This window comes from Heterocephalus glaber, unplaced genomic scaffold (genome assembly GCF_053883595.1).
Source record: "Heterocephalus glaber isolate CG9 unplaced genomic scaffold, H.glaber_assembly_v1.0 deba00001564, whole genome shotgun sequence".
In the NCBI taxonomy this organism is placed as follows: domain Eukaryota; kingdom Metazoa; phylum Chordata; class Mammalia; order Rodentia; family Bathyergidae; genus Heterocephalus; species Heterocephalus glaber.
In genome coordinates, this window is record NW_028258351.1 from 23,069,080 (window position 1) to 23,086,962 (window position 17,883).

Genomic DNA, 17,883 nt, shown 5'->3' on the forward strand with positions numbered 1-17,883 from the left:
CTTCAGCTTGATCCTGTTCTTCCAGTTAATCTTACTCATTCACATGATTTAGATTTTCCTAGAGTAGATGAGGCTGTGGTATCAACAGCGGAGTTAGCAAAAACTGATGCAGGTGCTAGGATTTTGATATAATATATATTCCCTGACTTCAAGGATTTATAGCCACAAAACAATTTTCAAAAAATGAGTAATAAGACATAGACACTGGGGAGGCAGTTCACACACCCCGTAGAAGATGGTGCTCGATGGCAAGTAAGAACCACTGGGGGGAAAAGAAAGGAGTGGAGGGAAGATATTCTGGGCAAAGGAAATAGCATGTATAATAACACAGAAGCTGAAAATGTAACAAACATCTGGATTGCTGCAGGTTTATTATGGCCAGGAAACAGGGAACAGGAGGTGAGAATGGAGAGGTCCAAGTATCCAGTGTAACCATGATCAACCACTGAAAAGTCACTGAGGAGCACAAAATTTACATGCTCCTCCACCTACAGCTGGGCTACATCCTGAAAAACCCATTGTAAGTTGAAATATAACTAAAAATGTGTTTAAGGCATGCAACCTACCAAACATCATAGTTCAGCAACACAGTGCAATGTAGAGTATCAGTTGTTTCATCTCATGATGACATGCATAGTGTACTGGAATCTATGGCTCACTGAGGCTGCCCTGCCTCATGAGAGAGTATAAGACTATGTGTATCTCACCAGCATGGGAGAGAATCAAAATTCACAATTCAAAGCACATGTTCCACTGAAGGTGTATTGCATTTGCATCATTGTAACATCAAAAAATCATAAGGCAAACAATTGTTAAGTCAGGGACATGTCTGAAATATAAATCCTACCTTTTCATGGCCACGGACAATGGAATGGAACAAAATCAATTCAAGATGAGGTATTTAATGGGACAGAGAGCACAACAGTCCACGTGCAAAGTGTGAAGGTCTTACCTGAAGCAGTGATAGAGACCACCAAGAGAGGAAATTCAACTTGAAAAATATTTAGGGAAGAGAATCAGGAGAACTAAATGCAAATGGAAAATGAGAGAGAAAGAGAGTTGAGGATGATTCCCTGTCTTGAAGCATGAACCCACAAGTAGAAGCAGGTAATGTAAGCACTGCCTACCAAGATGGGCAGGTGCAGAATATGAAGGACGGGAACCACAAGTTCAGAGCTGGATGTGTTGAGCTTTATGTACCTAGGGGGTATTATCCAAACATGTGCCACCCTTCATCCCATATGAAGATATAGTGATGAGGTTAACTAGCTTCCCAAGAATCAGCGAAGTCACTTTTCCCTCTCTCTCCCTGGTTCATGTTTGATTGAGGCTTGAATCAATCATCTTTCCACAACCACACACACAACCACCTTATTCCCATTTATCTTAATTATAGCTCTATTCATGCAGACTCGCCAGGCATTTCTTTTTTTGATTAAAAATACTCTTGGTGTTATTATTTCAATTTCAAAGACTCATTACTTCCCTTTGCCTCCTATAACTTTCTTGTTCTTAAACTGTATCATTCTCCCTGGGTTTGAAGAGCTGCTTCACATTTATTAAGCTCATGAATCAGGTATACGAGTATCCCAACAATTTGCCCTACCATCGTGAAATGGAATAGGACCGCCTATCCTTATGTCTAAAAGTGCCTTCCAGCTTAGGCTAAATTAGTTTTTATACATGTTCAGCTACAGGAAATGTCTGCCCAGAGTTAAACAATGAACAAAAATTATGCCACAGGATGGATAGAATTTGGAGTAGGGTTGACAAATGCTCTCCTCCAAATGTTTGAGGAACCAACATTGACTTAAAGATATTCAGATGTGATGGGGAGAGAATTGTTAGCAAGCATTTATCATCTATGTGTACACCACAAATACTATAATAGCTCATATCTTATCTAATAAGTTATTCCTGAATTACACCCCATTAATAAATTAAACAAGATATGGGCTTTGTAAGTTGTTTAAATTTTATAGATCTTTTGCTAACAATGAGAGGCTGATTTCACATTCTAAGTTCACTCTAGTCAAGAAGAAAAGGGCCTACACCAACAATCAATCTCTGAAGATGAGGAATAAAAAGAATGACAGCTTATTTGGTGATCCTCCTTCTTGCTGGGTCATTTGCCATGAAGATATTCCCTTTATTTCCATCTGGTCCTTTATTTACTGCTTCCCCTAGGGTGGAAAGCACCTTGCCTACATAAAGTCTTTGACTCAGAAACTCCAGCCTTGTGTTCTATTCTGAAATAACCCAGAGTGAGGAATAGGACTGACCTGCAAGTGATGTTCAGTTTCATTCTCTTGAAGTGTAGAGCTACAACAATAGTCCATGAGCCAAAAACTGATCTAGATGGAACAAGCAGAAATTAAACATAATAAGCATCAAAGTTAATCTGATACTAATTTAATGGTATGCATAACTGTTCTTATGTTACATGGCAATTAGATGTAAGAGGTAAGCAGTTCACGTAAATGACTTTAATTAAGATTACTTTCTGGGCCGGGGATTTAGCTCAGTGGCACCATGCCTGCCTTGCAAGCACAAGGTCCTGAGTTCAATCCCCTATACTGAAAGAAAGAAGGAGAAGGAGGAGGAGGAGGAGGAAGAGGAGGAGGAGAGGAGAAAGAAGAAGAAGAAGATTACTTTCCATCCATCAAGTCAAATATTACTAGACAACTGAAAGAAGGCCAGTTCAAGAAAAGGCATTTGTATGTCATTTTCTTTCTTCTTTCCTCCTCTTCCCCTCCATGTTCTACCAGCAAACACACAAACACGCTATAGACAGGAGGAAATAGCCAATTCTGTAATCACTCATCTCTTTTCAATATTCCCATTGAAGATGAGCCCTGTGATGCCCTGTTCTGACCATGAGAGAACATACTATCCTCCTTTAAGTCATGGTAACTCCAATATCTAGCCCTTGGTACACACAGAAACAAGTTAACCCAAGCATGGGGATGAGGAGGGGGATAAGGGAGGACTATGAGACACGTAGTCCATTGAACATCTGGGTTATGAGAAAATGTTATCTGGCCATGTGGGCTCTTTTGCATGTAGAGTTCTCATTCTGGGGGAAAGGAGGGGCCAGGAATGTATGCCTTCTCGGGGAGCAGAAGAAAGTGTTAACAACATGAGGATCAGAGGATGTGTGCCTTAAGCATTAGAGAGAAAGGAACGAAGAAACATGAACTGAAACTGTAAAGCTAGATATAATGCTTAGGAGACTCCAGTGCAGAACTATAGGCTACTCTGGGATGTTGGAGGAAGCAGGCCAGAGAAGGATGGACGTTAGCAGATAGGGAGATGAGGGGCAGCTTAGAGGAGATATGATGAGAAGCCAGGCTTGAAGCCCACAGTGAAGGAAGATGACTGAGACTATTTAGGACTCTGGTGAGGATTTTGTTCTCACTCTTCATGGCCACTAACGATGGTCCCCCAAGTCAAAGCACTGTTGCCTGGTGTTCAGCTACAGGAAATGACCATCAGTATGGGGCTTTTCTATGAAAAAGGACACCTCCTTGGCACATCAGAATCACCAGGGGAGTTTGGAAAATGCTATAACTTGGATCCTAATCCAAATGATTCTAATTTACGTGGTCTGGACAAAAGTCTAGTTACAGAAAACTTTAAAGCTTCCAGAAGATCTTTACATGCAGCCAGGGCTGAGAGCCATAACCCCAGAGGAAGCAATGCCAGACTGGGCCAGGCTTGGACTTCTATGTGTGATTTCCTCACTAAAAGACTGTCCACCACTACTTTCCTGGCAGGGGCTTTGGCTCTCCACTTCTGTATGAATGCGACAGTGCTATTTTGTGTCAATTCGAATCCCAGAAGCCAGGAGCTAAATGAAGGGCTGAGTCTAACAGGGGCTGGAATAAGAGGGTACTACTCTCTACACCTGGTGAGTATACTTGGAAATTAGAAGATAAGAGGGATACTTTATTTACCTTCTCAGGTGTAAAGAAAAAATCCAAAGATTGTGTCCCTGTTGACTTGACCTTCCTCCAAGTCTCCCATTTTAATGTATCTTGAATGTCTTTTCTTCCCAGGATGAGAGGCTTCAGTGAAAGCCACTGCTCTTTTGTGGAAATACTTAGTAGCATGTAAAGGTTTCGAATGGAGTTACCTTGGTGATTCTAGGAATGAGACCCTGTGTGCTGTGCTTACCAAGGAAACACATTGTGTTTTGTAGGTTTGATAGCATTGCTCCTCATCAAATCCTGGATATGAGACACATCGAAATCCAACAGATGGAATCCACCATGGCCTCCATCTCTGAGTCTGCTGGTTTGTTTGAAGTCAATGTCCCTGACTACAGGCAACTAAAGAAGTGCAGAAAGGAGGCCTGCCAGCTGAAGGACCTATGGGACACCATTGGCATGGTGACCTCCAGCATCCATGGCTGGGAAACCACTGCGTGGAGGGACATCAGTGTGGAAGCCATGGACATGGAATGCAAACGGTTTGCCTGGCTTATCCGTAACCTAGACAAGGAGGTCAGGGCCTGGGATGCCTTCGTGGGCCTGGAAAGAACTGTATTAAACACACTAACCTCCCTGAGGGCAGTAGCTGAGCTGCAGAATCCTGCCATCCGGGAACGACACTGGAGACAGCTGATGCAGGCCACAGGTGTGAGCTTTACCATGGACAAAGACACCACCCTGGCCCACCTTCTGCAGCTCCAGTTGCACCTCTTTGAGGATGAAGTCCGGGGCATTGTGGACAAAGCTGTGAAAGAAATGGAGATGGAGAAGGTCTTAAGGGAGCTGCAGAGCACCTGGGCTGGTATGGAATTCCAGTACGAGCCCCACCTGCGGACCCAGGTCCCCCTTTTGAAGTCTGATGAGAACCTTATCGAAGTTCTAGAGGATAATCAAGTCCAACTTCAGAACCTGATGATGTCCAAGTATGTTGCTTTCTTCCTGGAAGAAGTATCAGGCTGGCAGAAGAAGCTGTCCACTGCTGATGCTGTCATCTCTATCTGGTTTGAGGTGCAGCGCACATGGTCTCACCTGGAAAGTATATTCATTGGATCTGAAGATATCCGTGCTCAGCTACCCCAGGTACTTGCTAGGGAAATCCTGCTCTATTCTCTGATCCAGGTCCAAGGAAGCTTACCGAGTTTCTATACTGTCTGGATTTTCCCCTTTTCTGTCACTCTGCTTTGGCTTCACGTAAGGGCACCTCTCACAAATCCTGATCTTATCCAACACTTAAAGTCGGGCAGAGGAAAAGTGCACCAACCAGTTTGTCCTCAGAAGGGTGAAGAAGTGCATTTGTCTCTATTTTAAGTGCATAAAAGTGAAGGAAATAGAAACTATTAGCTACTGCTGCTTGTGATGGGCTCTTCATGGGCTCCTTCCTAGAGCCTTAAGATGTAAGTACTAACTGAACCCTTTAAGTTAGCCCTGTTTCCAGGCAAATTCAAGTTGCTTCTCAGCAGTGAGCCATTCTGTAAAGCTCTGGCCTATGCCAACACACTAAATACCAGCTCTCAGCTACAAACTAAACAATGGATATTCCTAATATATGTGTTCTTCTCATTATTACCTTTCTATGTTTGAATGCCCCCTCCAATTAGTCCTAATAAATGTGCCATTATCTAACCCCTCTCTCAATGGACTCTAGTTCTTTTCAATTCTTTCAGACTTCTGGATCCATTCAGTACAAGTCCTTTGCTTACAAATTAGCCTAACTCTAAAATGTCACGGATTTTCCAGACCTTGTTTAGAAATTAAAGTACATTCCATCACAACAACGCAGTTTTCCAGTTCATCCCACAACAGCGTATTTAGTGTAATCATGTAGATTAAACGTTGTATAGTCAAAATGAAAAATAAGAGGAACAATTCCATTTTAGCAGTAGTAATTAAGCTGAATTGAATAAGCTAACATTTATTTATCTCAAACGGCAGCTATTGAAGAAGAGCAAGCTTAATTAGAAGCCAGCAAGGACATAGGTGGAGGCCTCAGTAGAGACATTAAGGAGACATTTGAGAATTTTTTTATTAAGAATATTGAAGAATTTAGTATCTGAACAGTGCCATGGATTTCTCTACAAGACATTCATTTACTCTGTATTAGCAATACAGCAGAAATTATTTCAAAGTGTAATAAAATCAGTCATAACCTTACCCCTAACTAGTCAGTGTTTTCATCCATTGTAACTATTTCTCAACTTTGTTCATGGATATACATATTTTTACATAATTGCTCTCAGTGTAATTGTGTAATTATAATTTTCCATTCAGCTTTTTTCATTTGAACATTCATGACAGATATTTTTGGCCTGGGGATTTAGCTCCGTGGTTCCAGCGCTGGCCTCGCAAGCGCAAGGTCCTGAGTTCGATCCCCTGCACAAAGAAAGAAAAAAAAAAATGTGAACCATGACAGATATTTTCCATACTTATACCACCTTGATATAGTTTCATTTTGATGGAAGCAAAATACCTCATCAAGGAATTATAATTTACTTTCCCCAGCCCTCTATTTTAGAAATCATCTTGGGATACAGGTGTAGATCACAGAGGGCAAGGGCTGAAGGTCTGGGCTTCAGTCCTAATCTCCTATCTGCAGCTGTGGGACCTTGGGCCAGTCACTTAACCTCTATACCTTGGTTTCCTCAGATGTAATTTGTGACAAATACTAATACCTACTTCAGAAAGATCATTAAAACAATGCACATAGCCCTAACAATTATGACCATGGTTTTGTAATAATAACATATGCTTTTGCCAGGTGCCAGATGGGGAGCTAAAATGCTTTGCTGATAGCCCTTTCTCAATCACTTCTAGAACACTGTGAGGGTATATGTACTTGGGGAAGGAATGATGACATCGAACTAATTTTAGTACATTTGCCGAGGAAAAACTTACCTGGCTATATCAACATTTTCCTGCACCTAGAAATCACTTTGGATCTGTTGTCTATTTGACTTAGGTATCGTGTGTGGTGTGCCTGGGTGGGAAGGAGGAGTCCCTGTGACTTTCCAGGCGAGTTCTCAAGGTCAAAATAAACCTTAGTGATCCCACTAAAATGTTATTTGGCTTTTTTATTCTCATTCTCCTGCAACCGTCCAACGAAGTTCTGTAGAGGCTGCATGGCATGTGATAGTAACCTGAACTGAATTCAGAAGCAGATAGGAGAATGCCACTGATGATACTAAGTCAGACAGTAAAGAGACTGGAAGGAGAAAGAAAAGTGAAAGGATGACATACTTTCTCTCTCACTCACTCACTTATTATTTGTTTTGAAAAATGTACCTATTTTAGATAAAACAACGGTATTTGTTAACTCGGTGTTTTCGCTACTTTTAAAATAAGCTTCTAATTCAGAAAATATTGATTGACGTGATATTGTCTTACATAGACAAAAGCTATTTGGACTTCTCAATTTTTTTAAAGTAAAAATTCTTTTGCTGTTGTTTAATTTATTTTACTTCATTTTATTTTGACTGTATTAGGAATTGAACCAAGGAGTGCCCTCCCACTGAGCTACAGCCCCCAACCTCTGTTTGTTTATTTATTTGTTTATTCACATGTATGTATCTGTGTATGTAAGTATGCATGCATACATTGTATTAAGACAGGATCTTATTAATTTGCCCAGGCTTGTCTCAAACTTGCAATCATCCTGCCTCAGCCTACTGAATAGCTGAGATTACAGGCATGCCCCACCACAGTTGGCAATAAAGGGGTTCTAAGACCAAATGTCTGGGAACTGTTGTTTCAAGCTAACAACATTTCCTCCTTGGAGTCTGTCTGTGTAATGGACAGTACAGGAAAAGCTTTTTGCCTCTCACTTGCTACCTGGGTAGGGGGGAGCTTCTTGAAATTAAGGGAAATGGTAATTAATTCTTTTCCACATTTTTTATTCGTAGGACTCTAAAAGATTTGAAGGTATTGACACTGACTTTAAAGAGCTAGCTTATGATGCTCAGAAAACCCCAAATGTAGTGGAAGCCACAAACAAATCAGGTCTTTATGAAAAACTGGAGGATCTGCAGAGCAGGTGAGGACTCATGTGCCGTACCTTTTGTAATGGAGGCGGCAAAAATTCCTTTCCCATTCTGTCTCTGAAATCTTCATTTATCTGCCTGAGTGAGTGAGTGTCTGTGCTTAGCTTCTGCTTTGCCTGTATGTTTGGATCATGTTTATTATTATTAGGGTTGTTGATGCTGTTGTAAATGTGTCAATGTGTGTGGGACAGAGATGAAGGACTGCAGTTATCCAGAGCATTGCTCTCAGCCAGGAAGTGGCCCCGGAGAGACAACTGGATCTGCGTTACTCCTTGTTCACAGGAAGGCATTTAAGGAAGCCATGTGGGCTGGAGTTGTGGGGTCGGGTGTGAGAACTGGCTCAGAGTCCTGCAGTTGAACTCAGACTGCAGTGTAAATGGGACTTCGGTTGTTTTGCAAGAGTGTTGTTTTTGTTGTTTGGTTGTTGCTTTTTTAAAAAATTATTTGTATAATATATATTTTTACTATTAGTTTTTCCTTTCTTCTCTGTCCTTTTCCTTTTATTCCCCTATGCTTCTCTTTTCTTCTCACTTTCTTTCTTTCTTATCCCCTTATCATCCCTTCCTCCTTTATGCTTTTTGCCTGAATATACATATTTTTCTCTATATCTATATACGTATATGTATATTGCAATAAGAATTAACTAGTGCTTTAATTGAAATAGCATCTTTCAAGGGCATCTTAGGGTAACTCTTACCAAAATTGTACATAGAGGATCCAAACATAAACTACCAACATAACGAGCTCCAACAATCTCATAGCTGCCCTCAGTCTCCATTTATACTCTCATCCTTCTGCACCTCTCTTCCTGCTCCCATGAGTCTCCTTCCAAACCCCTCAACACTAGCCCTTTACTCCAGCAGTACAAATAATTGCAATAGATTCTGACCTCCTTTTTAACCTATTAATAATTCTCTTCTCTTCTTATTGACTTACCCCATTCTTTTCATCTTCATTTTTCGTGCCGGTCCTCCCTCCACATCTGAATATAGCTATTGATAGCAGTGTAATTCAATCTGTAAAGGGCATTGATAAAAGAGAAAAATTGTTCAAACAAGTTTTAATATACATAGTTGATGTATGGTTTAATCTGTTGACATTGTTATAACCTGTAGAAATTCTTCCCTTGCAACACAGTAACTAGGTCTAAACCTGATAAACCAAGTAAATAGAGGAGGTAGATAATATCAAGAAGCAAACTGGAGACTGGATAAAGAAAATGTGGTTTTTTAATAAAATGGAGTACTACTCAGCCATAAAAAATGAGAAATTAGAGACATTTATTGCTAAATGGATGCACATTGAGGTGATACTCTTAAGTGAAATAAATAGGACCCACATGTGTAAATACCAAATAGTTTCTCTCATATGAGAAACTGAAAATATTTTAAGGACTAAAAGGTATAATAGATAATGTGAAATAGGAAGAAAAGGGGCAAAGGGGAAGGGGAAGTGGGAGGGCTAGGGGAAAGGAAAGAAGGGAATGGAATTAATATGAGAAAGTGAAAAAATGGAAACAAAGCCTTTGCAAATAGGGAGGGATGGAGGGGTTGAGGGAGGGCAGGGGAAGGGTGAAAAATAAGAACCAAGAGAGATTATGTAAAGGTGCAAATTTCCAATGACGAATGTCATTATATTGTATACCTAAAATGTACCAAGGATTAAAATGAATAATTGATAATGAGAAATAGGAAGAAAAGGTCCACAGGGGTAGGGGTAGTGGGAGGGGCAGGGGAAAGGAAAGAAGGGAAAGGAAAAATTATTAGAAATGGAAAAAATGGGAACAAAGTCTTTGTAAATAGGGAAGGGAGGGCAGAGAACGGGAAAAAAATAAGAACCAAGATACATCATGTAAAGGTACAAGTTCCCAATGAGAAATGTAAATGTGTTGTACACCTAAAATGTACCAATAAAAGAATTTAAGGAAAAAAAAAAAAAAAAGGAAGCAAACAAAGCCAAGATGACCTTACCAGAAAGTAGACACTAGCTAAAGGGATCTCCATACTAGCCACAGAATATTTTCATTTTAGTTGATCCTCAATCCTCAGCACAATAAAAAAAAAAAATAGAAACATGAAAACATAAGGCAACAAAATACCTCCAAAAACTCCCAGCTTCCCCAGTGCAGATGCAAGGGGCATCAATAGAGAGGAAACCAAATATCAAATGGCTGAATTGTGCTAAATGATCAAAGAAGAAACAAAGAAATTCAGCAACCTCATAGATGATATGACTAAACAGATAGTGTATTTAATTTAAAAACGGATCAATGAACTTAAAAAAGATACAAATCAACAACTAGCAGAGCTAACCAAATGATTCAAAACCTAAATGACCAATTTAGGAAAGAATCAAAGTCCATTAAAAAAATGCCAAACAGAAACTCAGGAGATAAAGAATTCTATTGAAAGCATGAGCAGCAGAAGTGACCAATGTGAGGAGAGAGTATCAAAACTACACGACAGGTCTGATGCATGTACCATGTACTAAGATAACTTGAAAACAAGAAAGCAAGGAAAATTGATCAAACAGCTGCTAGATGATGTGAAAATGAATGTGACACTAACTGAATTTAGGGAAAAATCAGAAAATAGCACACATGGAATTAAAAAAAAGTTTACAGAAATCATAACAAAAAAACTGTCCATATATGGGAAAAGAATTCAACATACAGATAACTGAGACATCTAGAACTGAAAACAGACATTACTAAAGAACTTCTCTGCAACACATCAGAATCAAAATCCAAAAAATCCAATACAAGGACAGCCTCTTAAAAGCTGATAGAGAAAAGCAACAAATCAGTTATAAAGGCAAATCCATTAGAATTACAGCACACTTCTCAAAACAAATGTCAAGGACCAGGAAAGCTTGAAGTGAAGTGTTTCAAGCCCTAAAAGAAAACAGCTTTCAACCCAGAGTAATATGTCTTGCAAATTTCACTTTGAAAATGGATGGAGAAACAATGACTTTCCATGACAAAAAGAAACCCACCTGAACAAATTCATGACCATCAAACAAGTACTCCAAACCTCCTCAAGGATATCTTGGACAGAGACAATGAAGCCAATAATGTCAAAAAGCCTGATGAAATGAATACATTAAGCAGAGTGATCAGTTAAACAAAGGAGGAAAATTAGGACTCAACAATGGAGTAACTAAATACCTTTCAGTAATAATTCTCAATGTAACCCTCAAGTCCCCAATCAAGAGACACAGATTGGCAGACTGGATCAAGAAATAAAACTTGAGGGGCTGGGGATTTAGCTCAGTGGTTTCACCACCTGCTGAGCAAGCGCAAGGACCTGAGTTCGATCCCCCATACCAAAAAAAAAAAAAAGAAAGAAAGAAATACAACTTGACAGTATACTGCACACAAGAGACACATTCAATCAAAAAGAAATTCATAGATTAAAAATGAATATTCTATGCAACTGGAGGCTGAAAACAAACAGGAGTAACTATTCTGTTGTCAAATAAATTGGATTTCAAGCCAAAACAGATCAAAAGGAACACAGAAGGTCACTACATATTAGTTAAGAAAGCAATTAAACAGGAAAAGATAACAACTGTAAATATATATGTGGTGAATACCAGCAACAATCAACTCATAAAACAAACATGATTGGACAATTATAGTGGGGACTTCAGTACCCCAAATTCACAAATATATCAACTAGACAAAAAAATCAACAAAGAAATATTGTACTTGAACCACACCTTTGAACAACTAGACTTGATATCTGGAATGTTCCACTCCACTACAGCAGAATACATATTATACTCAACAGCTCACAGAAATTTTTACAAAATAGATGACATATTAGCCCATAGTGCTTCTTTAAATAAATACAAAAGAATCAAAATTATCCTATTCATATTACCAGATCATAATGCACAGAAACTAGAAATCAGTGGCAAAAGAAATTCCTAAAGTTTTGTAAACACCTGAAGGTTAAATAATACCCTCTTGATAGTGGATCACAGAATAAATAGAGGAAGAAATAAAACAGAATCAAATAATAATCCCAGTACAACATACCAGAACCTGTAAGACAGAATGAAGGCAGTTCTAAGAGGAGAATTTATTTTCATTAAAGGCCACATTAAAAAAAAACAGAGCAAGCCCAAATCAATAACCTAATGATAAAACTAAGGCCCTAGAGAAACAAGAGCAGTCCAACTCCAAAGCTACTATAAGAAAAGGAATTAGAAAGATCAGAGTAAAAAATTAATAAAATTAAAACAAAAAATCAATGCATCAAAGAGGTGGCACTTCAAAAGTCTAACCAAAATAGACAAACCCTTAGCCAAACTTAGCAAAAGAAGGACAGAAAAGACTAATATCAATATAATTAGAAATGAAAAAGGCAAAATCCAACTGATAACCCAGAAACCCAGAAGATTATTAGTAACTACTTCAAAAACTCATACTCCAATAAATTGGAGAATCTAAAAGAAATGGATAGATTCCTAGACATGTATGAGTCACCAAAGTGAACCAAGGAGATATAAAACCCTGAACAATCTAAATATTAAAACGAACACACTAAATTGGCTGGAAGAGAGTTTAGGAAGAACTCTTGAAAACATTGGTGTAGGAAAAGATTTTACGAACAAAACATCAGTTGCCCGTGAACTAGCACAAACAATCAACAAGTGGGATCTCTTCTTATTAAAAAGCTTCTGCACAGCAAGAGAAACCACCAGCAGTGTGAAGAGACAACCCACAATGTGGGGAAAAATTTTCACCGGCTGTCCCTCAGACAACGGTCTACTATCTAGAATATATAAAGAATTTTAAAAAATCAGACCTCCCAAATTTAAAGACCCAATCCAAAAATGGGCATCTGAAATGAACAGATATTTCTCAGACAAAGAAGTAGAAATAGCAAATAAACATATGAAAAAATGTTCAACATCCCTGGTCATTCGAGAGATGCAAATGAAAACAATGCTGAGATTTCACCTCACCCCAGAAAGAATGGCTGCCATCAAGAAATCAACCAATCACAAATGCTGGTGGAGCTGTGGGGAAAGAGGAATCTTGCTTCACTGATGGTGGGAGTGTAGACTGGTGCAACCACTGTGGAAATCAGTATGGAGATACCTCAAAGAAGTAGGACTGGAAGTCCCATTTGACCCAGCTATTCCCCTACTGGTTATCTCCCCCAAAGAATTAAAAGAATCATACCACAGTGATATGTGTGTACCCATGTTCATAGCAGCACAGTTTGTGATAGCTAAAATTTGGAAACAGCCCAAATGCCCATCAACTGGAGATAAAGATAATGTGGATAAAGAAAATGTGGGGTTTTTTTAATAAAATGGAGCACTACTCAGCCATAAAAAATGAGAAATTAGAGACATTTATTGCTAAATGGATGCTCATTGAGGCGATAATCTTAGGTGAAATAAATAGGACACACATGTGTAAATACTGAATAGTTTTAGTGTGAGAAACTGAAAATGTAAATAAGGACTAAATGGTATAATAAATAATGTGAAATAGGAAGAACAGGGGCAAAGGGGAAGGGGAAGTGGGAGGGATAACAGAAAGGAAAGAAGGGAATGGAATTAATAAGAGAAAATGGAAAAATGGAAACAAAGTCTTTGTAAATAGGGAGGGATGGAGGGGTTGAAGGGAGGTGAGGGGAAGGGGGAAAAATAAGAACCAAGAGAGATTATGTAAAGGTGCAAATTTCCAATGATGAATGTCATTATATTGTATACCTAAAATGTATCAATAGTAACAGTCAGTGAAATTGAGGTAGTAATAAAAATCCCACCCACTAAGAAAAGCCTAGGCACCAGTGGATTCACTGGTGAATTCTCCAAAAACTTCAGGGAAGCTCTAACAGCAATAGCTCTCAAATTCCTCATAAAACTGAAAAGGAAGCACTTCCAAACTCATTCCTGGAAGCTATAATGAACTTGAACATATTTGTATAAATCTTCAACAGGACACTGACAAGCAGAATACAACAAAACATTAAATACACAAAATGACCAGGTAGGCTTCATCCCACAGATGCAGGAATATTTCAATACACAAATCAATAAATGTAATACATCATATAAACAGAAGTAAGGACAAAAATCATCACCATCTCAATAGACATAGAAAAAGCCTTTGACAAAACCCAGCATCCATTCAGTATAAAAGCCCTGAAGAAAATAGATATACAAGGAACTTATCTCAATCTGATAAAAGCTATTTATGACAAACATACTGCCCACAATACATTAAATGAGGAAAGGTTGAAAGCTTTCTCTCTAAAATCAGGAGCAACACAAAGATGTCCCCCTATCACCACTTTCATTCAATATAGTACTTGAAAACATAACCAAAGCAATCAGGCAAGGGAAATAAATGAAAGATTTATGTACAGGAAAGGAAGAAGTCAAATTATCATTATTCATAGATGACAACAAATTCCACCAAAAGACTCCTAGAACTAGTAACCAAATTCAGCAATGTAGCAAGATACTAAATCAACACACAAAAATCAGTAGCATTTCTATACAATAATGTATAGGTCTATTCAATAATGAATAGACCAAAAAAGAAATTAGGAAAACAATGTCATTCACAGTAGCATCTAGAAAAAATAAGTACTTAGAATTAACCTAACCAAAGAAGTTAAAGACCTCTATAACAAAAACTACTTTATTTTCAAAAAGGAGATTGAAGTGAACATCAGAAAATTGAAAGATACACCCTGTTCCTTGACAGGCTGAACAAATATTGTTAAAATGGCTATACTTTCAAACTGATATCTAGATTTAATGCAATCCTAATCAAAATAGCAACAGCATACCTCACAGAACTAGAAAAACAATTTAAAAATTTATGTGGAGCCTGAAGAGATCCAAAATAGCAAAAGAAACCCTGGGCAATAAGATCAAATCAGGCATCACAATCGTGGATTTTAAGTCCTAATACAAAGCTACAGTGACAAAAATTGCATGGTGCTGGCACAAAAACAGACACACGGTCCAATAGAACAGAATAGAGGATGCAGAAACAACACCAGGCACAGTCACCTGACCTTTAACAAAGGAACCAAAAACTTACACTGGAGGAAAGACAGCCTCTTTCACAAATAGTGCTGGGAAAACTGGTTACTCACATAGATGCAGAAGATTGAATCTAGCCATATCTATCACTATTACTTAAATCTAGCCACAATTACTTAAACAAGATCAAAATGTATCACAGACCTGGATATTAATCCAGAAACAATCTGCTGGAAGATAAAATAGGTAAGATTCCAGAAGGCATTGTTGTGCCCAGATTACGAAGTCCCAAAGACCACCAGGAGGCCGTTTCCGATGTAAGCACACGAGGGTCATTTATTCAAGCTTAAGCTGGGACTCTCAATTGTCACCGACACGATCAAGATTGAGAGCCCCGAGTTCCAAATTAGCAGGGTTTTTATTGAGATTACAGCAAGCTTCATTCATTAGCAGCCATATGATTGGTTAACATTTAGCAAGTATGAAGTGTAGAATTTTGATTGGCTAGGCTCATTGGGGGTTGAAGGGGATTACGTATAGGTTTTTACAAGAAAAATGGGGACAAAGGTTAGTGGTCTACTGTCACGTACTGATGGTCAGCAGACATCTTGACTCATGGTCATGACCACCTTGTGTGGATAGTCAGCACGTTAACAGATTGTCCTATAGATAGTGGGCCCGGGACACATGTTTCTAGAGCAAACAGATGGCTGAGTAATGAGCTTAGGAATCTTGAGTTACAGATCATGTCTTTTGTCCCAGATTAAGCACATTTAATCATTAATTTGAAAGAATAAAGGAGACTGCTCCATTTTGGACAAAATGGAGTCATTCTGGTCCCACATTCACAAAATGGAGTCACTTTTGGTCTCACAGCATAAGCAAAGATAAAAGACTTTTTGAAGAAAAACCCATTTGCCCAAGAAGTAGCATCAAGAACAAACAAATGGGGCTATATCAAATTAGAAAGTTTCATCACAGCAAAGGAAACAACCAATAGGGTGAACAAACTATGGAATGGGAAGAAATGTTTGTCAGTGACTCCTGGAACAGAGGAATAAAATCTAAACTACAGAAAGAATTTTTTTTTTAGTTCTTTTATTGGTACATTTTAGGTATACAATTCATTTACATTTATCATTGGGTGTTTGTGCCTATACATGATATATCTTGGTTCTTGTTTTTTTTCCCCATTACCTGTGCATCCTTCACCCCCTCTACCCTTCCCTATTTACATAGATTTCATTTCCTTTTTTTTTTTTCTTTTCTCTTGGTTTTACCTTTCCCTCTTTTCCTTTCCCCTTCCCCTCCCTTCACTGCTTCATCTTTGGACCTTTTTTCCTATTTCAAAGTGTAAACAAGGGTTAAAATGATTTAAATGAATATAGAATGAATTTTAAAAATTAGACCTCCCAAAATAAAATACCCAATCAAAACATGGGCAAATGAAATGAATACATGTGTCTCAGAAGAAGTACAAAAAGCCAATAAATACATGAAAAAATGTTCAGCGTCTGAGCATCAGAGAAATGCAAATTAAAACAACACTGAAATCCCATCTTACTCCAGAAAGAATGACTATTATCAAAAAATCAAATAATAACAAATTCTGGCAGGGGTATGGAAGAAAAGGGACCCTTCCACATTGTTGGTGGGAATATAAACTAGTACGACCACTACAGAAATCAGTATGGAGATTCATCAAAAAAACTAAAAATAAAATTTCATTCAATCCAGCTATTCCTCTTCTTGGTATCCTCCCCAAAGTGTTAAAGGTGTCATATCACAATAAAGACTTTTACCCCTGTTTATAGCAGCACAAATCACAAAAGAAAAATCTTGGAAGAAGCCTACATGTCCATCAACAGATGATTGGATAAAGAAAATGTGGTATTTATGCACAATGGGACACTACTCTGCCACAAAGAAGGATATATTTGAGTCATTGATAGGGAAATGGATGCACCTTGAGACCATAATGTTAAATGAAATAACTCAGACACAGAAACTTAAATATCATATTTTTCTCTTATATGAGAAACCCAAAATATAAATAATTTAAGGATCAAAATAAAGGATGGATGATAAGAATTAGGGAGACAGATGTGTTGAAAATGGGAAAAGGACCTAGAAATGGATGAAGGGTGGAGAAGAGGGGAGGGGAGGGGGAAATACAAATAATTAAGATGTGTTATGTATATGTACCAACTGCTCACAATGAATGTAATCACTTTGTACTACAAATACATTCTAATAAAAAAATTAAATAAAATGGCATAGTATGTGTACTATGTACACATAGTAACCTGTGTACATCATCTTTTATGCTTTAAATCATCACCATATAATTTATAGTACATAATATGATGTAAATACTTTGAAAGTAGTTATACTGCATTTTTTGTGGAATAGCAACAAGAGTCTATACATATTCAGTAGAGATGCAATTTTTCCAAATATTTTTGATCTGCAGTTGGTTGAACCATTGGATGCAGAACTTGTGGATACCCAGGGCCAATTGTGTTTGCATCCGGGAAATGTGTGTGAATGTTTGGGTCTAGTTGCACCTAACCTGCGGATCCTGTGCTCTGTGCCCTCAGATTGTGCCTGTGTGAGAAGGCTCTGGCAGAGTACCTAGACACCAAGAGACTTGCCTTCCCTCGATTTTACTTTCTCTCCTCATCTGATCTGCTAGACATTCTTTCCAATGGCACAGCTCCACAGCAGGTAAGGTTGGGGAGCACCTGTGAAGAGTCCAGAAGGACTGAGGAGCTCCCAGCAGGAGCCTCTTCTCCCAAGCAGGTGGGGACCTGTGTTTCAGACCTGTGTTGCCACCA

At 38.4% G+C, this 17,883-nt stretch overlaps 1 protein-coding gene across 14 annotated transcripts in view; it reads left to right on the forward strand.

Annotated features, from left to right (window-relative positions):
• The window catches only part of Dnah9 (dynein axonemal heavy chain 9), a 373,887-nt gene that overhangs the window by 89,875 nt on the left and 266,129 nt on the right, over positions 1–17,883 (forward strand). For all 14 annotated transcript variants that reach the window (XR_002386940.2, XR_015443305.1, XR_015443304.1 and 11 more), the window contains 3 exons: positions 4,202–5,072; positions 7,889–8,019; positions 17,647–17,773. Coding sequence is in view for 9 of the 14 variants with exons in the window: in XM_087192015.1 (XP_087048141.1) it covers positions 4,202–5,072; positions 7,889–8,019; positions 17,647–17,773 (1,129 nt within the window). In the remaining 5 variants the exon portion in view is untranslated. The remainder of the gene's footprint in view (positions 1–4,201; positions 5,073–7,888; positions 8,020–17,646; positions 17,774–17,883) is intronic.